The 23887-nt window shown below is 51.0% G+C and overlaps 1 protein-coding gene across 1 annotated transcript in view; it reads right to left on the bottom strand.

Annotated features, from left to right (window-relative positions):
- The window catches only part of IFFO2 (intermediate filament family orphan 2), a 53794-nt gene that overhangs the window by 13020 nt on the left and 16887 nt on the right, over positions 1-23887 (bottom strand). Inside the window, exons 2-4 of the mRNA XM_066564047.1 lie at positions 5239-5299; positions 4801-4896; positions 1714-1854 (exon numbers count right to left, since the gene is read on the bottom strand). Coding sequence (XP_066420144.1) covers positions 1714-1854; positions 4801-4896; positions 5239-5299 — 298 coding nt within the window. The remainder of the gene's footprint in view (positions 1-1713; positions 1855-4800; positions 4897-5238; positions 5300-23887) is intronic.

The following is a 23887-nucleotide window of genomic DNA, read 5'->3' as shown; positions in this document are numbered from 1 at the left end:
TGGAGAGCCCCTAAGAAATGAAATTCAGGGAACTCAAGGGACAGCCCTGCAAGGGGCACAGAGGGAACACACAGGATGATCCCAGAGGATCCCAGGGGTTGGGAACACACAGGATGATCCCAGAGGATCCCACAGGGATGGGAACACACGGGATGTTCCCAGAGGGATGGGAACACACAGGATGATCCCAGATCCCAGAGGGATGGGAACACACAGGATGATCCCAGAGGATCCCAGTGGTTGGGAACACACAGGATGATCCCAGAGGGATGGGAACACACAGGATGTTCCCAGAGGGATGGGAACACACAGGATGATCCCAGATCCCAGAGGATCCCAGAGGGATGGGAACACACAGGATGATCCCAGAGGATCCCAGAGGGATGGGAACACACAGGATGATCCCAGATCCCAGAGGATCCCAGAGGGATGGGAACACACAGGATGATCCCAGAGGGATGGGAACACACAGGATGATCCCAGATCCCAGAGGGATGGGAACACACAGGATGCTCCCAGATCCCAGAGGGATGGGAACACACGGGATGATCCCAGAGGGATGGGAACACACAGGATGCTCCCAGATCCCAGAGGGATGGGAACACACAGGATGCTCCCAGAGGATCCCAGAGGGATGGGAACACACAGGATGCTCCCAGAGGATCCCAGAGGGATGGGAACACGCAGGATGCACAGCTGGTGCCAGAACCTCAAACACACAATCCACTCCCACCCTACAGCAGTTTTCCCTCTCCTTGGCACTCAGACCACCCCTTGTTGGCCTTGTTCTCCTGGTCATTTTAACCCCTGCAGGCCTGAGCAGGAGTGTGCTCTGCAGTCACCTCTGAGCACAAAGACTCAGCAATTCCCCTCAGAGACAAGGAGGAGCCCTGGCACCATACAGTGGCTCAACTTGCCAGAGAAATAATTCTCCTCTGAGGAGGTTTGAGTCTTTTGGGGAACACAAGGGGAAAACCATCCAACATTTCAGCAGCTTCACCAGCAGAGCCCACAAGGATCTTTACAGTGTTTCTGACAGCACTTAGCACACTGTGTGCTATCACTACACACAGAAAAGCATCAGATTTACTGAAAGCCTGAGCAAGACACATTTAGATGGAAGCAGAAGGAAGGTGGGTTAGTCAGAGCTGGAACTGCAGTTATGACAAGACCAGCAGCACTGGGAGTGACAGCCCTGATCCAGCAGAGCTGTCACTGCTCGCTTTTGGAGCAAATTAAAGGACTTTCCTTCGAGCTCCATCCAAGGAGCTCCAAGGAAAGCAACTGGAGCAGCCAGAGCTCACCATCACAGAAATGTTATTTCTGGCCACAGAGCTCGAGCCAGAAATAAGAACATTCAGATGACAGTTCCATGAGCTTAAAACCTGTCACTTGTGAAGGGAACAAATGGGAGGGAGGAATGATACAAACCTAGACCCTGTAACACTGCTTTTTTTTCCCTGCATTCAGCACAGACTAACATCAGACTCACAGCACAGCTTAAAGATCATCCTGGGACTCCTTTTTTTGTCCAACTCTCTGCACTTTGTGCTCCTGGTGCTGCAGCAGCTCCCGCAGCAGAGCTACCCTGACAGACAGCGGGGGAAACACAGCTACAGAGAGAGAGTTCAAGAAAAGGCAAAGGACCTGGGCCACACTGCTCAGCACTGCTCCCTCCTGCCCTGCCCTATGGAAAATTCAGGGCCTAATCACCTGGAAAATCTTGGAAACGTCTTCCGAGTTGCGCTGCTGCGCGACATCGCACAGCTTGGCCGTGATATCGATTCGGCGGCAGATGTCCATGTCCACCTTCATGGCCTTTTCTTGGATCTTTGTGTCCAGGTCTGTCATGGGCTGCAGGAAGGACAGCAGGGATTATCTTCTATTATTAGACAGTTCAGGCAAGAGGAGATACCCCACAGTATCTCTGGAACCCCAGGCCACACCAGTGCTGAACCTCACACCCTGTTCTGGGGCAGGCAGAGCATGGGCAGTGCCCGGGCACAGAGCAGGGACAGAACTCTCCCTTCTCCTGCCACCACCACAGGTGTGGCCTCCAGAACAGAACCCCAGCAAGGAACAGACAGGAAACCTTTCCAGAGAGCCTTAATTCCATGGAGGAATTTCCACAGAACCTTTGTTCCAGGGAATAAATTTCCTACCGGGGCAGTCTGAGGACTCCACAGCTCACCCCTGATTCTAACAAAATTCCAGCTCAGAGGGGTTTGCCACTGAAAAAAAACCTGCACCCACCCCAAAACAACTGCTCAGTGTGGCAAGGGGAGCCTCAGTGGGTCAGGAACAGGGCAGGACAATGCAATGCCCAGAGAAGTGAGGCTGCCCTGGCCCTGGAAGTGCTCAGGCTGGGCTTGGAGCACCCTGGGACAGTGGAAGGAGACCCTGCCCAGGCCAGGGGGTGGAGCTGGATTGTCCTGAAGGTCCCTTCCATCCCAAACCAATCTGGGATTCCATAAATAACACTTTAAAAATGGAGAGCACCCCCCTCTGCAGCAGAGCAGAGTGAAATGTAAATCCTGGTGAGGATGCAACACTTCCCCTCTTGCAGACACTGAAGTTGTGCCTGCACAGAGAAGCTGCTGAAAAACCAGAATCCAGGCTCCACAGCAACTGCACACAGAGCATGGGACCAGCAAATCATGATTGGATCCAAAGAGATCCATGAAAACCTTGGCACAGAGAACATTCCTCACTGGCACTGACCTGGCTCCCAGCCCAGCTAAAGTTCTGCATGAGAATTTCTGAGTGAAAACACTGCCTTGTAGTAGCTCTAATTTCTGAGATCCTCCCACTCAGACAGAAATCTGGCTCCTTGTGAAGGAAGAAACATTAAAAAACCCCCAAAGCATATTTTCCATCCTAGCTGAGACTTCTCTCCTGGACAGCTCCACTCCTAAGCAATGCTTCCACCTGGGACACAAAAGTGGGAAAACCCTTTGCAGACCATTCTTGAACAACAAATCCCTTTTCTAAGAGAAAACTTTGGGCTTTTTGTTGGTTTGATTTGCTTTTCCCCATCATTTTTAGTTTTAAATTATTACAGAGTCTTCTCCAGGCCCTGTGAACCACCATTAAAGTCTGAGATTGTTGTTTTAAATTTTTACACAGACTCCTCTCAAGGCCCTTTAGAGTTTGAGATTTTTTTGGTTTAAATTTTTACACAGACTCTTCTCCAGCCCCTGTGAAGCACCTTTAGAATTTGAGATTTTTTTGGATTAAATTTTTACACAGTCTTCTCCAGCCCCTGTGAAGCACCTTTAGAATTTGAGGTTTTTTGGTTTAATTTTTTACACAGTCTTCTCCAGCCTCTGTGAATCACCTTTGGAGATTTGTGTTTGTCCAGACACTCTGAGGAAAATAAATCTCTCAACACTGACACAGTCTCACTTGCTGAGCTGCTGATCCTTATCTGCAGGAAGGAAAGATCCACGTGCCAACATTTTGCACTTCTCTATTCTAAATATTTGCCCATGAGGCTCAAAGCAAGCACTCCCAGTGCTTTCCTTGCACTCAGAGCCTGCCCAGAGCACTTTCCCTGAGCCCAGAGGATGTTTGCCTGCAGCAGCACCTCCCTCTCTGCACACACAGCAGCTCCTGGGTGAATGGAGCCAGGCCCCAGCCCCAGCAGCCTCTCCCCTCCAGGCTCTAACCCAGCACAGCCACCCTTGATTAAGCACAGAAGGACACACAGCTAATTGCCAAATTTCCCAGGAGCAGATCTAATGGCCCTGAGAGAATGGATTTGACACCTGGGAGCGGGTTCTGCAGGTTTCTGTGAAGTCAGGAGAAGGCTGTTTGTGCAAAAATTACAGAATAAATCAGCATAACAGGGTTTATTCCTCAGACAAATGGCTTCAGCACTACCTCAGACTTACTGAGAAAGGCACCTTAATATTCACCTGGCTCATCCTTCCAGATAGCTGCATGATCTCACTTCTAAATAAAAGAATTTTATCCACTCAGGGCCTAAAAGATCCTCTGGCTTTGAAGAGAGCTCAGTATCTAATGAGACATGAGGAAATTCCTGAGAAAACAAGACTTTTTCTTTTTTTTTTTTTTATCCATGAGGTTGAACCAGCCCTGGAAGCAAAGCCAATACCTGAACCAGGATTCATCTTTTCAGAGTTCATTAAGGGAGATGGAAACACTTATTCCACTTATTCCTTCCTGTGAGGGTGGTGAGGCCCTGGCAGAGGTGCCCAGGGAAGCTGTGACTGCCCCTGGATCCCTGGCAGTGCCCAAGGCCAGGGCCTGGAGCAGCCTGGGACAGGGGGAGGTGTCCCTGCCATGGCAGGGGTGGAACAGGATGATCTTTAAGCTCCTTCCAATCCAAACCAGTCCATGATTCCATACAATGTGTTCCTAAAGGATTTTTTTTTTTTTTTTTTTTTTTTTTGCATGGCTCCAGGCAAAGTCCCCGTGCCAGCAGCTGCTGGAGCTGCCCAGGGCTGAGCCTGCTCCCCAGCCTGGGCCTTCTCCAGCCTGGGCCTTCTCCAGCCTGGGCCTTCTCCAGCCCTTTTCTCCCAGATCCGAGGCTGCCCAGCAGCTGTGGGGAAGGGAGGGAGGGCAGAGTCCTGGTTATGGGTAAGCAGCAGTTAATGCATCTCCACACAGACCAGACAGGAAGCAGGGGAGGGGGATCTGTCTGATGCATTGGATCCCAGCAGCCATCACTAATTACACAGCAGCACTCGCTAATTACACAGCAGCACTCGCTAATCACCTGGCTGGGGATGGGGCCATGTGCAGGACACGCTCCCACAGAGGGCCCTGTGTACTTACATCACTCATCAGACCCTTAAACACCACCAGCTCTGCCTTCAGCCTCTCGATCTTCTCGTTCAGCTCCTCCTGCAGAGCTTCTGCTTCCTGGGCCTCCTGCAAGGCAAACAGCCAGGGGGTGAGAGCCCAGCCCAGCTCCCACTCAGCCTGAGCAGGCTGCTTAAAAAGGGGGTTACAATGGAACTTCATTCTTTAATGAAATGTAATTGTTACCCTCTGCTGTAAATTCCACTCCCTCCTCCCACTCTGTCACAAACTTTGTCACAAACTTCATCATTTCCTGCTCCAGCTTCCCAGCGTTAGCCCTGTCCTCTACAGCAGCACAGCCGCTCTAGCCAGAGGGCAAATTTTTAATTAAAAGACAAATAAAATGCTGAGCAGCATGAGGAGAGCTGCAGAAAGCCCTGCACCTTTCACCCCACACTGCCCAAACCTCACCTCTCTTAAGGTTTCCACCATGGATTCCAGGCTCATCCTTCTGGTCAGCTCCTCTTCCCATCTGAAAGACAAGAGGTGCAAAGTGTCAATTACAGAGAAAAGCAGTTTTTCCCCTCAGAATGACAAGTTCTGATGGCTGTGGGAGGAAATGTGACAGTTACTGGAAATGCAGAGCAGATGGTGTCCCTCAGACAGAACAGGAGTCTGGGAGGGAAGCAAAGCTGTCTCCACTTTCACTGGGACCAGCATTGCTCCAGCAGAACCAGGGAATCACGAGTCTGGGCTGGGAGGGAGCTCCAAGATCCCATCCCAGGGATGCATCCCCTCAAAGATCACCTTCCACTACCCCAGGTGTTCCAGCCTGGCCTTGGACACGGCCAGGGAGGGATGCAGGGGCAGCCTCTGGGCAGCCTGTGCCAGCCCCTCACAGGAACAATTCCTCCCTCATTTCTAACCTACATTTCCCCTCTTTCACTTCATTTGCTATTTGGCTGCAAACGAGGTGGGAAGTTTCTGGTCCAGAAAGAATCAGGGAAGTTATGTCAATCAAAAATGTTACAATTTCCCAGTTCAGTCCAAGCAGTCCAAATGTTTCTGTGCCATCTGTATCCAAATCCTCACTGAGCTCCATGCCCCAGCCTCTTCCCAGCCCTCCAGCTGCCAGGAGAACACTCCAGCAAGTCCCTGAGTGCTGGATGCCCACCCTCAGTGCTGGGGGTGCCAGGGAAGGAGACAGAGCTGAAATTGTTTCATATTTTAATGTGGTCATTATGGAGCTCTGAGCAACCTGGTCTGTGGAAGGGAGTGAAACAAAATGACTTTAATGCTGCTTCCAACCCAAATCCTTCTGGGGTCCTACAATTATTTTTATAATTGTATTTTAGATTGTATTGTATTATATATTGTATTGTATTTCATATTGTATTGTATTTCATATTGTATTTTTATATTGTATTGTATTGTTTGTTTTAATTCTATTTTTAAGCACTGAAACCCTTTACAGCAAAGCCCAAATCTGACAATTTTAACTGGAAACACTCTGGAAAAATGCTGATACACATCCACAGACATGGGCATGGTTTGAGTCTGGCAGGAGAAGGAAAGCCAAGCATGTACTCCTCTTTGAACAGGCACCAGTGCCACCCCAGACCTGCCTGTCTGTTGGGACAACAGGAATTACCCTCCGAGAAAAGAAACTTTGGCCACCACAAATCAAAAAGAATCCTGTGAACAGACTCTCCACGTGCCATCACAACCATTCCTGTTGCTACCTCAACACTTCTCAAGAGTTCAGCTGGAACTGCGAGGCCAGAAATAAAAAAAAAAAAAACACAACAAAACCTGTTGTTAAATGCACCAAAATGCAGAGATTCCCTCCATTTTCCAAGGCACAGAGCACGAGGGGATGGCTGCATGCAGGATGAGCCCCAGGAGGCTGATCTGGTGCCCACAGCAGCACGGGGCAGGGTTCACCCCTGCCAGCAGCAGAGGGGCTGTTGGGGTGTTTGGGCAGGGAAGGAAGGACATGGTGCAGCTCTGAGGACATCCCCACCCCAGCCACTCCTCCCTGCAGCTGGGGGGCAGAACACCCAGCAGAGCAGCCTGTGAGAGCTGCATTTGAGCAGGAGTGTGGGGAAGGGTGAAAGTTTGAACAAGAAAGTCTCACAGCTAGGTGTGCTTAGCAGAAGGATTGTTAAATGTAGAGTCTGATGAAGGAATAGAGATGGAAGCAAGTTTTGATATAGAAGAAAAGAATTGCTGAGCCAGTCCCACTGGATAACCAAGGAGGCAAAGGGTGTGTTAGTTAGAAGGGGTTTTTATGGCTTAGAGCAAAGGATAAACCCACCTCAAACAAGAAGATGTTTTTACCAAGCAGAAAGATAGCACAGGCAAACAAGGCAGCAAATGTGGCAAGTAGAAAAAAGGTCTCAGAATTTTCCACTGCAAGAAAACTGAAAAACAACTTCTGGTTTAAACTGTAATGTACTGACTGTTAGTGATTGGAGAACAGTAACATGAATATGGTAATTATAGCAGTTATGATGGGTTATAGATAAAAGTTATGGTATAGATTGGTTCTACTGTATTGAGATGCTCAGCAAAGAAAAGTATAGAATGCAATGTAACCAAAAGAAAAGTATATAATGCATTGTGACCAAAAGAAAAGTCTAGAATGCATTGTAACCAAAAGAAAAGTATATAATGCATTGTGACCAAAAGAAAAGTCTATAATGCACTGTAACCAAAAGAAAAGTATATAATGCATTGTGACCAAAAGAAAAGTCTAGAATGCATTGTAACCAAAATAAAAGTATAGAATGCATTGTAACCAAAAGAAAAGTATATAATGCATTGTGATCAAAAGAAAAGTATATAATGCATTGTGATCAAAAGAAAAGTATAGAATGCATTGTGACCAAAAGAAAAGTCTAGAATGCATTTTAACCAAAGCCAAAGGGTCTCCAGGCCTGCCTGCAGTTGGAGCTGACAGCTGTGGGCACAGCTCTGTCACCCACACCCTGGACTGCTGTAACCTCTTGGATACAATAAATTGCATTTTAGAGAGCCACCTGGAGTCCTGCATCCCTCTTTTAGGCTCTTACACAGGAGGACTTGTTGTGCATCTTTTTACCAGCATGGATTCACTGCCAAGCAGGGGAAAAATATTTAGGCTGGAATTTGCATTTGTCACCAAACGTTGCAGGGGTGGGTTTTGTACTAATTACATGTGCACTGCTATAAAAATAGCAACTTTGCCTTCCACGTTCTAATATCACAGGCAAGAAGGTGAAATTAATTAAAGCAGGCAATTATATTGGCAATGTGTGAGCTGCCTCTCCTGTTTCAGGGCAATCATCCCTGCTGCCAGTGCTGGATGGGAGTGGAGCAGACACTGCAAAAATTGATCTGCTGCTTCTGAAGGTTTGAACTCCTGGCAGGAGGGATCCTGGCTGCATGCAGCCCTCCTGCTGAATTATTGCCTCCTCACCCTGCCTTCTGCAGAGGGAGGCAGGGATGTTTGGAGAACGTCATCCGTGTGTTTGCCCTGACTCTGCCAAAAGGCAGGAGAAGGGATTTGAGTTCCTCCCCAGCAGGTCAGCCAGGGCAGCTGCCAGAATTACACATCCCCAGCCTCCCTCATCCTGCAGGCAGCCCAGCAGCTCCATTTCTTCACTTGGTGCTTTCTGCAGAGATTTACAGCCCTAATTCCTGCCCAGTGTCTTCTTCAGGAGAGGGGGAAAGGTGGCACCTTCCACACACCCTCCCACAGTGCCTGTGTTTCTCTTAATTACAGCAACAATAAAAAAATCAGGTGATTTTTAATCAGTTCCAATCAGTTTTTTACCCGATTTTTTTAAAGTTCCTGCCTGACTGAAGGGATTTTCACAGGTCTGGCAAGGAGGGTCGTGCTAACCATTAATATCAAATTCTTAACCCCAGAGCACATTCCTCCCACCCACCACCAAGCTGATTAACCTCATTTACCAGCTCAAAATGCCAATCTTACTTTCCCCTCACACTTAAACCTCGGGAGAATCTTCACAGTGAGGAGAGGACAGAGCCAGGCAGGGGATGACAATGGAGAGGAGGATTAATTGTGCATCTCAACTTCCAGGGAGGTGAGACAATAAGAAGATTGCTCATTCTGTGATCATCCTGTGTTTGCTGCAGCACACCCGACTTTAAAGGGACCTTGGCAGCTGTGCTGCTGCACATTCCCAAAATCCAGGAGGTCAGGGCACTGAGAGGTGCTAATTATGGCTCTGCTGCCTTTATTATTCACCACACTCCATTATGCTCCTGGTCATTTACATTAATCAGTATTTCTCTCCTCAGTTACCATCTGAGGTCAAATTGTAACCCCAGCAAGCTGTGGGTGCCCCTGTGCTCCCTGGCACACAGAACCAGGGGAGGCAGCCCAAAAATGCCACAGAGGGCCCCAACAGCTCCAGGAGCTGCCTCTATCCCAAGGGAGAGCGGAGCACCTGCATTCCAAGGGAAAGGGGAGCACCTCCATCCTAAGGGAGAGGGGAGCACCTCCATCCCAAAGGAGAGGGGAGCACCTCCATCCTGAGGGAGCACCTCCATCCCAAGGGAGAGGGGAGCACATCCATCCCAAGGGAAATGGGAGCACCTCCATTCCAAGGGAGAGGGGAGCACCTCAATCCCAAGGGAGCACCTCCATCCCAAAGGAGAGGGGAGCACCTCCATCCCAAAGGAGAGGGGAGCACCTCCATCCCAAGGGAGAGGAGAGCACCTCCATCCCAAAGGAGACGGGAGCACCTCCATCCTAAGGGAGAGGGGAGCACCTCCATCCCAAGGGAGAGGGGAGCACCTCCATCCCAAAGGAGAGGGAAGCACCTCCATCCTAAGGGAGAGGGGAGCAACTCCATCCCAAAGAAGAGGGGAGCACCTCCATCCTAAGGGAGAGGGGAGCAACTCCATCCCAAAGAAGAGGGGAGCACCTCCATCCTAAGGGAGAGGGGAGCACCTCCATCCCAAAGGAGAGGGGAGCACCTCCATCCTAAGGGAGAGGGGAGCAACTCCATCCCAAAGAAGAGGGGAGCACCTCCATCCTAAGGGAGAGGGGAGCAACTCCATCCTAAGGGAGCACCTCCACCCCAAGGGAGAGGGGAGCACCTCCATCCCAAGGGAGAGGGGAGCAACTCCATCCTAAGGGAGAGATGGACACCTCCATCCTAAGGGAGCACCTCCATCCCAAGGGACAGGGGAGCACATCCATCCTAAGGGAGAGGGGAGCAACTCCATCCCAAAAGAGAGGGGAGCACCTCCATCCTAAGGGAGAGATGGACACCTCCATCCCAAGGGAGCACCTCCATCCCAAGGGAGAGGGGAGCACCTCCATCCCAAAGGAGAGGGGAGCACCTCCAGCTCTGCACAGCAGGAGCTGCCTGATCCCTGAGGGTCCCTTCCAGCCCAGGAGACTCCAGCTCCTACAATCCTGCAATAGCCAAACTGCTGGGAAGCCAGCAGCCTTCCCACTGCAGCAGGAGATGAGCTGCTGCTGCTGCTCCCCAAGCACACTTCATTTCTTGGCTCACATGCAGCAATTGCAATGGTTTCCAGCTGCATCCAAAAATCCTTTTTCTGACTCAGAAATGTTGCCATCCAAAGCTCCCAGACTTTGGGGCTTTTTATTACATTTTTAGTTCTTTCTTCTAAAAAAAGATCAGCGACATGAATTTGTTCATGCCTAAGCCAGGCTTTTTTATTTTTTTCCCCTTCTTTCCCACCTTCCAAGGACGTGTCAGTCCCATCCAGCCGCAAATAAAGGGCAAGCCTGACTTCTCTGAAGCCCTTTTTTCCCAGATGTGACACATCACATTCTCACATTCCAGGGCCATTCCGTCACTCCTTCAGCCCTGCCTCGCTGTCTGAGAGGAGAACAAAGGAAGCCCCGGCTCTCCGGGAAGGACAGCGGGCAAACAAACCCCCGGAGCAGTCAGGATTAGCACGGCTCCAAGCAGTGTCCTTGTAAAGCTGAGTCACAGCACAGCTCTGCTCCCTCGGAGGCTGGGAGAGCAGCCACCGGCTCCCAGGAAAGAGATGGACACGGACACACCTCGGGATAACAGCCCTGAAAAGCTTCCCCAGCTCCTCCAGCCTCAGCGTTGATGGAATTGCACCAAGCTCTGTGCTGGCACCAGCCCCAAAACACTTTGCCACCCATGCCTCAGGTTTAGATTTTCTGGTTTTCAGATTCTGTGCTGATATCTCAGGTTTAGCTTTTCTATTTTTCCCATTCTGGGCTGCTTTAGTGTGTGGGTCTGGGCTCACATCAGGGCATGGTGAGCTCTGCACAGAGCAGGGACACAAAACAATTCCTGCTCCAGCTGGGACCAAGGACAAATGACCCAAATCTCAGCCCAGGAGCACAAACACCGTGGGCTGGAGAGAGAAAAACAAGGATGGCACTGCATGGGCTAAAGCTGGAATGGGACAATGAACTGCAAAATGCAAATGGAGCAGAATTTATAAAAGTGAGAGACCCCATGACTGGTCGTGCATTTTGTGACCATTTTGGGTTCATTTTGTGTCATTTTGGGTTCATTTTGTGACCATTTTGGGGTTCATTTTGCGACCATTTTGGGGTTCATTTTGCGATCATTTTGGGGTTCATTTTGTGACCATTTTGGGGTTCATTTTGTGATCATTTTGGGTTCATTTTGTGACCATTTTGGGGTTCATTTTGCGATCATTTTGGGGTTCATTTTGCGATCATTTTGGGTTCATTTTGCGATCATTTTGGGTTTATTTTGCCATCATTTTGGGTTCATTTTGTGGCCATTTTGGGTTCACCTTGGGTTCATTTTGTGCCATTTTGGTTCATCTTGGGTGCAGCCCTGGCTGGGTTCTTGTGCTGCCCAAGGTGGATCCCTTGAGGAGATCCTTTCAATAAATCCTTATTTTATTCTTTAACTCTGTCAAGTCTCTGTTCTAGCTCAGCCTTGCCAAGGCATCAGCACTGCCTTAAAGCCCCTTTCAAGGAATCCTCTTCCCTCCTCCTGTCCCAGTGCCACGTGCAGCTCAGAACACAGAGCAGGGAAGGGCAGCAGATTCCCAAAAACCCCTGTGGAACAGCAAGTCAGCTCCAGACAAGTTTGCCTTGCAGAGAGCTGTTCAGTAATTGCCTTTTGGAGGGATTTGAGATGCCTGGTTTGATTGAACCAACGAACAAGGTGCTCACAGAAGGCACCAGGTACAAACATGCTGGGTTCAGAATGTTTTTGCTCAAGGCAGAAAGGCACAAACAGAGCAGCTGATCATTAATGACGCCTGATGGTATCAGCTGGATTAATCCTTCATTAAAAATATCCCTCCCTCAAGGAATAAAACATTCACCAAGTCATACTAATAACAGAGTATTTATTCCATAAGCAAAACTCTTCAGAAAGACCCTTTTTCATAGGGTCATGGAGGGAAGAAAATCCCCAAAGAGAAGAAGGGAAGGTTTGGGAAGGTTTGGGAAGGGAAGGTTTGGGAAGGTTTGGGAAGGGAAGGTTTGGGAAGGTTTGGGAAGGTTTGGGAAGGTTTGGGAAGGTTTGGGAAGGTTTGGGAAGGTTTGGGAAGGGAAGGGAAGGGAAGGGAAGGGAAGGGAAGGGAAGGGAAGGGAAGGGAAGGGAAGGGAAGGGAAGGGAAGGGAAGGGAAGGGAAGGGAAGGGAAGGGAAGGGAAGGGAAGGGAAGGGCTCCAGAGCTATCAGGTCTAAGTCCACAAGGGGAAACTGAAGCGTTGGTTTCAGCAGTACCCATAAATTGCCCATGGAGACAGGAACAGTTCCCAAGCACAAACACCCAGAACACTGAGCACCCCAGGAACAGAACCCCTGCTGCATTCCCTGCAGCACCCCAGTGTGGCACCAGCTGCTCCCAGCCCAGCCCTCCTGGGGCACGGCAGCCCCTCCTCCCCTGGCACAGCACCCACGCCCCCGAGGCCATGCCCTGCTCCCAGACCCAGCCTTGTGCTCCCACCCTCCTCCAGTGGGGCTGGGCTGCTCCAGGGCCCGGGGGGCACCCACAGGAGCCTGAGCACGAGGGCACATCTGTGCTGGCACCACATGGCACCCACAGGAGCCCTGAGCATGAGGTTGTGCCCACAATGGCACTGTGTGACACCCACAGGAGCCCTGAGCATGAAGCTATGCCCACATGAGACCGTGCCTGCACTGGCAACGTGTGGCACTCACAGGAGCCCTGAGCATGAGGCTGTGCCCACGCTGGCACCACCCGACCCACACTGGCACCGTGTGACCCACACCATGCTGGCACTGTGTGACCCACGCTGGCACTGTGTGACCCACACTGCACTGTGTGACCCACACCAGGCTGGCACTGTGTGACCCACACCAGGCTGGCACTGTGTGACCCACACTGGCACTGTGTGACCCACACTGGCACTGTGTGACCCACACTGGCACTGTGTGACCCACACCAGGCTGGCACTGTGTGACCCACACTGCACCGTGTGACCCACACTGCACTGTGTGACCCACACTGGCACCGTGTGACCCACACCATGTTGGCACTGTGTGACCCACGCTGGCACTGTGTGACCCACACTGCACTGTGTGACCCACACTGGCACTGTGTGACCCACACCAGGCTGGCACTGTGTGACCCACACTGGCACTGTGTGACCCACACCAGGCTGGCACTGTGTGACCCACACTGCACCGTGTGACCCACACTGCACTGTGTGACCCACACTGGCACCGTGTGACCCACACTGCACTGTGTGACCCACACCAGGCTGGCACTGTGTGACCCACACTGCACTGTGTGACCCACACCAGGCTGGCACTGTGTGACCCACACTGGCACTGTGTGACCCACACTGCACTGTGTGACCCACACCAGGCTGGCACTGTGTGACCCACACTGGCACTGGCACTGTGTGACCCACACCAGGCTGGCACTGTGTGACCCACACTGGCACTGTGTGACCCACACTGGCACTGGCACTGTGTGACCCACACCAGGCTGGCACTGTGTGACCCACACTGGCACTGTGTGACCCACACCATGCTGGCACTGTGTGACCCACACTGCACTGTGTGACCCACACTGGCACCGTGTGACCCACACTGGCACTGTGTGACCCACACTGGCACTGGCACTGTGTGACCCACACTGGCACCGTGTGACCCACACTGGCACCGTGTGACCCACACTGCACTGTGTGACCCACGCCAGGCTGGCACTGTGTGACCCACACTGCACTGTGTGACCCACACCAGGCTGGCACTGTGTGACCCACACTGCACTGCGTGACCCACACTGGCACTGTGTGACCCACACTGCACTGTGTGACCCACGCCACGCTGGGTGCATCCCTGGTGGCACTCAGCCCCTGGCAGTTGCCCAGGCCTGGCCCAGGGGTGCAGGACGTGCCCGCAGATGCCATCCCACAGGCACAGAGCAGCCAGCAGCAGCTCAGAGGGACGCTGTGCTGGGCACTGGGGGCACTGCCATGGACCTGGCAGCCCCCAGATGAACCCAGCAGCCAGGGCAGGAACCTGGGCAGAGGTTTGGCTGCTGGGGATGGGAAAGGATCGTGTTCCAGACCTTCCAAACAGCCTCAGAGACACCAAAGCTCTGCTGCAGTGCCAGGTCCATTTAACCATTTGTCAGCCATGGGAAGAGCCACCTCTGCCCCCTCACCAAACCATCCCTGGGGCTGGAAGGGAGTTTGGGATTGTAAACACAAACAGGAGCAGGAGCTCCAAAGGTCTGAACCATGCAGGATAGATTTCATTTTAAAGATGTAACTCTGTGATGCCTTCTTTACTTTCCATGGAATCCCAGAGCGGCTGGGGTTGGAAGGAGCTTAAAGATAATCCCATTGCACCCCCTGCCATGGGCAAGGACACCTTCCACCACCCCAGGGTGCTCCAAGCCCCATCCAGCCTGGCCTTGGACACTGCCAGGCACAGGGCAACTACAGACTCCTGGCTCTTGTTAAATAAAACAAGAGACCCAAAGGAAAAAAAAAAACAAAAAAACCAAAACAACATCACCACCAAAAACAAAATAAAACAAAACCAAAAAAAAAACCAACCAAACAAACAAACAAAAAAAAAAAAAACCAAACCCAAACCCAAAACAAATGAACAATTCACCATTCTCTCTGATTTTGGAACCCTCGCCTAAGAGATCATTTTCCTTCCAGTTTTCATTTTGCACTAAATTAGACATAAAATTGCATCAACCAATTAGGTTCTTCACAATTACTACCTCTGTCTAAATGAACATTTTTAAGATGCTGCACAACACAGGGATTCCTCCTGATTATCCCAAGCGTTGATCATGTTGATCCCACGTGCCCAACCTCACTGAAGCAAATTAAATGTTACTTGATGGGCTCCATGGAGAACATATTAATTTAATGGGAAGGGCTGATTCCATTAGAGCCTGGCTGGAACAGAGGATGCAGCACTGAGTGAAGTTCTGTTTCTGCCTGTTGCAACACCCTCTCCACAGAAGCTCTTTTGCCAAAAACCATTCCAGCATCAAAATTCCCAAACATCAGAGCCATGGGGGAGTTTATCCCTGAATCTGTGGTGAAATCTCTGCAGAGCAGAACTTCCCAAATATCAGAGCCATGGTGGAGTTTGTTCCTGAGTCTTTACTGTGAGCCATCAAATCTCTGCACAGCAGAACTTCCCAAACATCAGAGCCATGGGGGAGTTTGTTCCTGAGCCTGAGACATCAAATCTCTGCAGAGCAGAACTTCCCAAATATCAGAGCCATGGGAGAGTTCATCCCTGAATCTGTGGTGAAATCTCTGCAGAGCAGAACTTCCCAAACATCAGAGCCATGGGGGAGTTTGTTCCTGAGCCTGAGACATCAAATCTCTGCAGAGCAGAACTTCCCAAACATCAGAGCCATGGGAGAGTTCATCCCTGAGTCTGAGCCATCAAATCTCTGCAGAGCAGAACTTCCCAAATATCAGAGCCATGGGGGAGTTCATCCCTGAATCTGTGGTGAAATCTCTGCAGAGCAGAACTTCCCAAACATCAGAGCCATGGGGGAGTTTGTTCCTGAGTCTGAGCCATCAAATCTCTGCAGAGCAGAACCTGCCCCCTTTGCCCTGCTCCTGTTGGGTGTTTCCCCATAAAGGAGAGGTTTAATATTAAAGCCTTGTTCCAGACCTGGGCTCTACTTAAAGCAGCAAGCAGACCTTTGAACAGCAATTCCTTGTGAAGAAAATTGCTAAAAGGAGTTACTCTACAGGAAAACATTGCCTAATTACAGCCCCTGATTACAGCCAGCGAGGCAGATGCTCCAGCCTGTCAGTGGAACCACAAGAAAAATCATCTGCAGCTTCCTTTGTGTCTCCTGCTGCCCACACGGGCTGTTCAAACAAACCCAGGTTTAATGACACCACAGGTCAACAACATCAAGTAAAAGCAGCAGCTGTGCCTGCATTCCTTCAGAGGGAAAATTATGGGGCTCTGAGCAGAGCAGGAGGACCCACAGGGCCGGTGACACCCTGCAGAGTCACCGCTCCTGTGTGAGCCACCCCTGCACCACAGAGCTCTGGGAGGGCACTGCTCAGAGCCCTCTGACCCCTGCACCAGCTCAGGATCCCTCTGCTCGTCCCTGCCCAGCCCCTTGCACAGAAATGCATCCCCAAGGACACCAGGAACTCCCTCAGAACCTGCCTGTGGCTGTCCAGGACACCAGCACCCCTGCCAGGGGGCTCAGAAGCCCTGGCATGGGGCCCAAAGCACCTGTGGGTTTGATTATGACCCATGGAGCAAATCACCAACCTTAGATGAAGATCAGCAAGCCATGACAGTTTAGGCAGAATGATAGTGAAGTTATCACAGGGTGGAAAAGTAGATTTTGGGATTTTTGGTATGGGGGTTCAGAAGGCAAGATGGAGGGAACTGGACATGTCCAGCCTTTCTCCTTCTTCTTCTTGGCCTCCATTTTCTGCTGTGATGGTGGCACTTTGGGATTGGTTTAGAGTAGCTCAGTGTCTAACACAGGTGATGGGTATTGGACAGTAATTGTAAATATTGTACACATTGTAGTTTTTAGTATAAAGACATAACCCTGCCCTGGGGGCAGGCAGAGTGCCTGGAACTGTCCTGCTGGACAGACCTCAGCAGGGCAGGAGAAAGAATTTTACAGATAAGGAACAATAAAGAGCCTTGAGACCGAGAAATGAAGAGCCCTGACTGCTTCTTCAAGCGCCAGGCTGGGAAAAGAGACTTTCCAACACATCTGGGGGTCACTGTGAGCAGCTGGAGATCCCAACACCAGCCCAGCACAGCAGGTGAGGCTGCTCTGGGGGTCCCAGTGTGCTCCACACTCCTGGGTTTTGGTTGACAATTGCTGCCCTGAGATGTGCAGGGTGTCTCTGCTTTGGCCCGTGCAACTGCAGAACGAGTCTGGACTCTTCACTTTTCAGTCTTGAAGTTGTTTATTAATTCTGATCTATAAAATTTTCTTTCTGCCCAGCCGAGATCTGCTCAGCAGGGCAGCCACAGGCACTCTTTGTGTTGTCCTTTTATACTACAAACTACATATAACATATTGACACTTAATTCCAATACCCATCACCTGTGTTAGACAGTGCACTTCTACTCTAAACCAATCCCAAAGTGCCAACATCACTGCAGAAAATGGAGAGCAAGAAGAAGGAGAAAGGCTGGACACGCCCAGATTCCTCCATCTTGTCCCCATAACCCCCATACCAAAAATCCTAAAATCTACATTTTCACTCTGTGATCATTTTATTGTTAAACTATTCGAAGCTCTGTGACTTTCATGCCCTCATACAAATTTGGCAACTTGCTCCAGGGGTCACAATCAAACCCCCAGGTGCTCTGGGCTGGGTGCCAGGGTCTCTGAGCCCCCTGGCAGGGTCCTGGCAGCTCTGGACACCCGGAGGGATGCACTGAGTTCAACACCACACAAGGGAGGAAATCCAGGAGATCCCCTGGCCTTGCACAGAGCTGCTGATGGGGGCCCTCAGGTTTGCTCAGTCTCACACCCAGCCAAGTGAAGGAAAATCTGATCACTGTCCTGGTTTCAAAGCCTTTCCACAGGAGAGTCCAGAGCTTCTGCAAGTAGGAGAAGTCTGGACAGAAAAGTTTTGTACATCTCAGCTTCTTCTTTCTGCTGCCCACTCTTCCCTTGCCTAATCAGATTCCTTATCTCCTGGAGAGAAAGATCAGCAGAACCCAGCCTGATTATCATCACTGCTGTTCCTATTCCCCAGCTCCAAATGATTTTTAACATTGTTTACCAGGTTAGGCCCATGAGGATTGTCCAAAGCACAACTCCCACCCACGATGGCCAGGAGTACACGGTCCTGAGGAGAACCTGGCCATGGCAATTCATTCCTTAGTGAATTCCTTCCCAAGGTTTCATGGAAGCTCACAGCATCTGTCCACTGCAGCCTGGCCCTTCTGCTGCTCCTGAGCTCAGGAAATCAGAGCTGCTCCAGAGCAGTTTCATCCTGAGGAGCAAAACCACAAAAGGCCTCTGCCTGTGCAGTCTTTATAAATAAAATATCCACACTCAAGAAATTGGAGTGTAATTAAAAGTACATTTTATCACACCTCCCACCGCTGTGCCATGGCAGGAACACACAGTTTCCTGCAGAGAGAGGATTTGGGGTTAGTCATAAACTGCTCTGGCTGATAAGACACCACCAGGTGTGCAGAAAGGCTTGGGCTGTGATTTGTGAGGTGATAATGGAGACAGAATGGAGACAGAATGAGAACTGAACTCTGCTTTCTGTCTCTTCCTCTGCACATCTGTGCCCAACCTGTCCCAGCCCGAGCCACAAGAAGTAACAGACCAAGCTGGATTGGATTTCACTGAACCCCAGGATGGTTTGGGCTGGGAGGGACCTGAGAGCTGATCCAGTTCCCTTTGCCATGGCAGGGACCCCTCCCACTGTCCCGGCTGCTCCAAGCCCCGTTCAGCCCAGCCTTGGACACTTCCAGGGACCAGGAATCCCCAGCTTCTCTGGGAACCTGTGCCAGGGCCTCACAGGGAATGACTTTTCCCCTCTGTTTTGCCCCTGGCAGGCTGCAGGCAGAGCCAAGGCTGGTTTTATTTTCCCTCTGCACCAGCAACTAAAATTCATTTTTCACTGCTGTCAAAACCTTGCTGACGGTGTTTACAAGCCCTGAACAAATGCATGGCTCTTAAGCACGAACAAATCATTCTGCAGTGGGGATCTGCTGCAGTTTTTGACAGCTGAAATGCAGGTTTTGGGGAGGCAGAGCTGCCAGGGAAAGGGAGAGGGATTTATCCAGCTCTGCCTCCCATTCCCAGCCATTTCCTGGGACTGCAGCAACCCAGAACTGCTCCCAACAAAAGAACCTGGTGGGAAACAGCAGCCTGGGAAAGGTCTGCAGGGCCTCTGCTCTGGGGGAGAGGGAAATCCCTGGGAAATCATGGAAAAGCAGCCAAGAGAACAAGCACAAACAAGTCCACAGTGAGAAAAACATCAATGGGAACGCTGGACAAAAACATCAGTGGGGAAGGGGAAAATGGGCAGCACAGAGAAGAGGAGCCTCTCCAAAGCCAGATACCCCTAGGAAGTAAAAAATAAAAAAAAAAAAGGAAATATGGTGATGAACTTTAAACTCTAAACTCTCAATTTCTGAGACTGGCCCTCGTTTGTTTGAGACAGGCTTGGAGCCACCAGAGATACCCCAGGGACAAGTGAGCTGCCAAAAACCTGAATTAGCCAATTATTTTTTCCCTTTCTCTATATATACAGACTTTTGTTAACAGCAAAGGGCAAATTTAACCTGGGCACATGCTGGTTTCAGCCTGGAGGATGGCATTGGCATCACGTTTCCAAGGCTTTTTCCTCTGCTGGTGTTCCCTGAGGGGTCTCAGGGTGCTGCTGGGAATTCATGGACTGGCACAAGTGGGGAGCAGAGAGGGAAAGGAAAATGGTTGGGTCAGATGGCACTTTAAAGCCCCATTCATTCCAACCCCTGCACGGAAGGGAGAGGGGAAGTTCCACAGAACTCAACTAAAGCTGGGAAGAAATCCCATTTTTGCAGAGCCCCACAGTCTCTGCACCACACTGTGATCCAACTGTTGTGTCCCCAACAGCAGCTCCACGCTGCTCTCTGCACGTTACCAAACCCTGCCCTGCTGTGCCACTGAGGGACCAGGGAATGGCCCCAGGCCTGGGAAGCCAAGGCTGGGCACAGCTCAGGGAGCAGCCCCACGGAAGCTCCCACTCCTGTACGAGTGCTGGCACAACTGCAGATAAAACCATTCCTGAGACTCCTTTGCAAACAGGGCTCTGAAAAGCACAGGATGACATTGCTGGGAGTGCTGCTGGCTACAGTTAATTATCAAATCTGAATTCCCAGCAAAGGGAATCTCCAGCAAACAGAAGCACTACAAAGGCCCTGCATGAACACAGCCCCTCATGAGCACACATTTATTTACATTTCTTTTACAGTTCTCCTGTTGACAAGCTGCAATTTCATGGGATTTAGGGTGGGTGCATTCAGGTGTTTTGTCCCAACACTGTGGCACAGGCAAATATCAAAAACTGCTGGGAAAATTCAGCTGAATAAACTCACTGATGACCACAGTCCTTGAAGAAAATACAACCAAAACTCAGCAGCAGATGCTTTGGAATCATTAAGGCAGCAAAAGATCCTGGACTCCTACAAAACTTCAGCAAAGAGCAAAGAACAGAGATGCTGAGCCTGAAGAAAGCACTGATTTAAGTCAGTATCTTTTTAACTTCCTGCACAAGTCCCAAACCCAGTTACTCTCTGCTGAACCTGAAGAAAGCACTGATTTAAGTCAGTATTTTTTTTTAACTTCCTGCACAAGTCCCAAACCCAGTTACTCTCTGCTGAGCCTGAAGAAAGCACTGATTTAAGTCATTCTTTTTTCTGAACTTCCTGCACAAGTCCCAAACCCAGCTATTCTCTGCTCCTGAGAAAGTGCTCTGTGTTTCTCTCCCCACCTATGGCATGCAGGGGTTAAATTTCACTCTGAGGGTCTGCAGCCAGGCCCAGGCAGCCCTGAACAAACCAGAGGCAGAAGTTGGACACCTTGAAGGAGTTTTTTCTGCCAACCCTGCAAGAGCAGGGCAGGAAGAAGAAGCCCATCCAGTGCTTTTAAATCTCATTTCACTCATGTGATGCCTTGGGATGGCTGCCTAGAACAGAGGCTGGACAAGATTGAGAGAATAAAAGTGAATATTCATTAAAAACCTTCCATAGATACACCTTGGGCAGTCAGAAGCCTCTGAGGCTACACCCACTATGGACAATGGTCACGAGTTTTTCAGACAATTATAAATTTTTAACCCCATTTGCATATCAGGGGTTCATGCTCCAATTACAGCTTCAGGTGATGAAGTCATTTACCCCCAGTTTGCTGCCCCCCAGCTCATTTTGTTTGTACTTTTCAGGGCCTGAGGCTGGAGGGTGTCCTTGAGTTTCAGGCCTAGAGAGGAATTGTTGTGTCTGAATAAAACGGGAGAACAGCAGCTGGCAGAACAGGCTGTGGAGTTTAGAGCTCTACACTGAGGCAGTGCAGGGTCTGAAAAACAGAGAAGCGAAATCTAAACATCAAATGGACTTTTCATCATCTCCAGTGCTTCTGGTGCAAGTGCTAATGGGAGAAACCTGTAGGGAAGGTGAAAAGCAGCTCCAGAGAGCCAGGGCAGACAAAGGGGAGGAAACAGCCTGGAACTGTGCCTTGAGAGCCCTTCAGAGAGCTCAGCACACCAGCACTGAGAGCACAGCATGGCACAGCATGGCACAGCATGGCATGGCACAGCATGGCATGGCACAGCATGGCACAGCACAGCATGGCACAGCATGGCACAGCATGGCACAGCATGGCACAGCATGGCACAGCACAGCATGGCACAGCATGGCACAGCAGGGCACAGAATGGTACAGAATGGCACAGTACAGAATGGCACAGCATGGCACAGCATGGCACAGCATGGCACAGCATGGCATGGCACGGCACAGCATGGCATGGCACAGCATGGCACAGCATGGCACAGCATGGCACAGCACAGCATGGCACAGCAGGGCACAGAATGGTACAGAATGGCACAGCATGGCACAGCACAGCATGGCACAGCATGGCACAGCATGGCACAGCATGGCACAGCACAGCATGGCACAGCATGGCATGGCACAGCATGGTACAGCATGGCACAGCATGGCACAGCACAGCATGGCACAGCATGGCACAGCATGGCACAGCACAGCATGGCACAGCATGGCACAGCACAGCATGGCATGGCACAGCATGGCATGGCACAGCATGGCACAGCACAGCATGGCACAGCACAGCATGGCATGGCACAGCATGGCATGGCACAGCACAGCATGGCACAGCATGGCACAGCACAGCATGGCACAGCATGGCACAGCATGGCACAGCATGGCATGGCATGGCACAGAATGGTACAGCACAGCATGGCACAGCACAGCATGGCATGGCACAGCATGGCACAGAATGGCACAGCATGGCATAGCACAGCATGGCATGGCACAGCAGGGCACAGAATGGCACAGCATGGCACAGCATAGCACAGCACAGCATGGCATGGCACAGAATGGTACAGAATGGCACAGCAGGGCACAGAATGGCACAGCATGGCACAGCATGGCATGGCACAGCATGGCACAGCATGGCACAGCATGGCACAGCACAGCATGGCATGGCACAGCAGGGCACAGAATGGTACAGAATGGCACAGAATGGCACAGCACAGCATGGCACAGCATGGCATGGTACAGCATGGTACAGAATGGCACAGCCCAGCACGGCACAGCACAGCATGGCACAGCATGGTACAGCACAGCATGGCACAGCATGGCACAGCATGGCACAGAATGGCACAGAATGGCACAGCACAGCACAGCAGAGCATGGCACAGCACAGAATGGCACAGAATGGAACAGAATGGCACAGCATGGCACAGAATGGCACAGAATGGCATGGTACAGAATGGCACAGCACAGCATGGCACAGAATGGCACAGAATGGCACAGGAATGGCACAGCCCAGCCCAGCCCAGCCCACTGGAGCTGTGCTGTTTACAAGGGAGCTCCCAGCAGAACTGGAGCAGCAATGGGAAGGGGGATCTCTGGGAAGGGGGGGATCTCTGGGAAGGGGGATCTCTGGGATCTCTGGGATCTCTAGGGGATCTCTGGGGGGATCTCTGGGATCTCTGGGATCTCTGGGGGGGATCTCTGGGATCTCTGGGATCTCTGGGGGGATCTCTGGGATCTCTGGGATCTCTGGGATCTCTGGGAAGGGGGGATCTCTGGGATCTCTAGGGGATCTCTGGGGGGATCTCTGGGATCTCTGGGATCTCTGGGGGGATCTCTGGGATCTCTGGGATCTCTGGGATCTCTGGGGGATCTCTGGGAAGGGGGGATCTCTGGGATCTCGGGGATCTCTGGGGGATCTCTGGGAAGGGGGGATCTCTGGGATCTCTGGGATCTCTGGGATCTCGGGGGGGATCTCTGGGATCTCTGGGATCTCTGGGGGGATCTCTGGGGGAATCTCTGGGATCTCTGGGATCTCTGGGATCTCTGGGGGGATCTCTGGGATCTCTGGGATCTCTGGGATCTCTGGGGGATCTCTGGGATCTCTGGGGGATCTCTCGGAAGGGGGATCTGACTGAGTCACAGGATAATGGCTGCAAAATCCGGCCTTTGTCTGGGGACATTTGGAAACTGCCTCGTGCTCCTTGGTTATTCAAATGGAATAAACCAGCAGGAGATGGGCACAGGCATGCCTGGACTGAATGCAATAGGAAAAAAATTGAAATTAAAAAAACGAATAAAAATAATACAAAAGTCTTATCCCAGCCCTCGACAGAGCCTTGATAATTTGCTAAGATGCAGGATTTGCCCACATGAGGACTCCATGCCCTGGAACCTGGTGTTAAGCAAATATTTGTAAGAACTAAAAGCTCTTTGCAAGCTGCCCCCAAACATGACTGGGAGCTCCCTGCCCTGGAAATGTGACTGCCTCCATGTCCTGAGGTCCCCAAAGCAGGGGTCCCACCCTGTTTCATCTCCCCCCACTTCTTCTTCCTTCACCTGCCCTTCAGAATGTGAATCTTAGGGGAACATAAAATACCCA

Source organism: Molothrus aeneus, chromosome 21, assembly GCF_037042795.1.
Source record: "Molothrus aeneus isolate 106 chromosome 21, BPBGC_Maene_1.0, whole genome shotgun sequence".
In the NCBI taxonomy this organism is placed as follows: Eukaryota; Metazoa; Chordata; class Aves; order Passeriformes; family Icteridae; genus Molothrus; species Molothrus aeneus.
The sequence above is the reverse complement of the archived record's forward strand: the minus strand, read 5'-3'. Positions and strand labels throughout refer to the sequence as shown.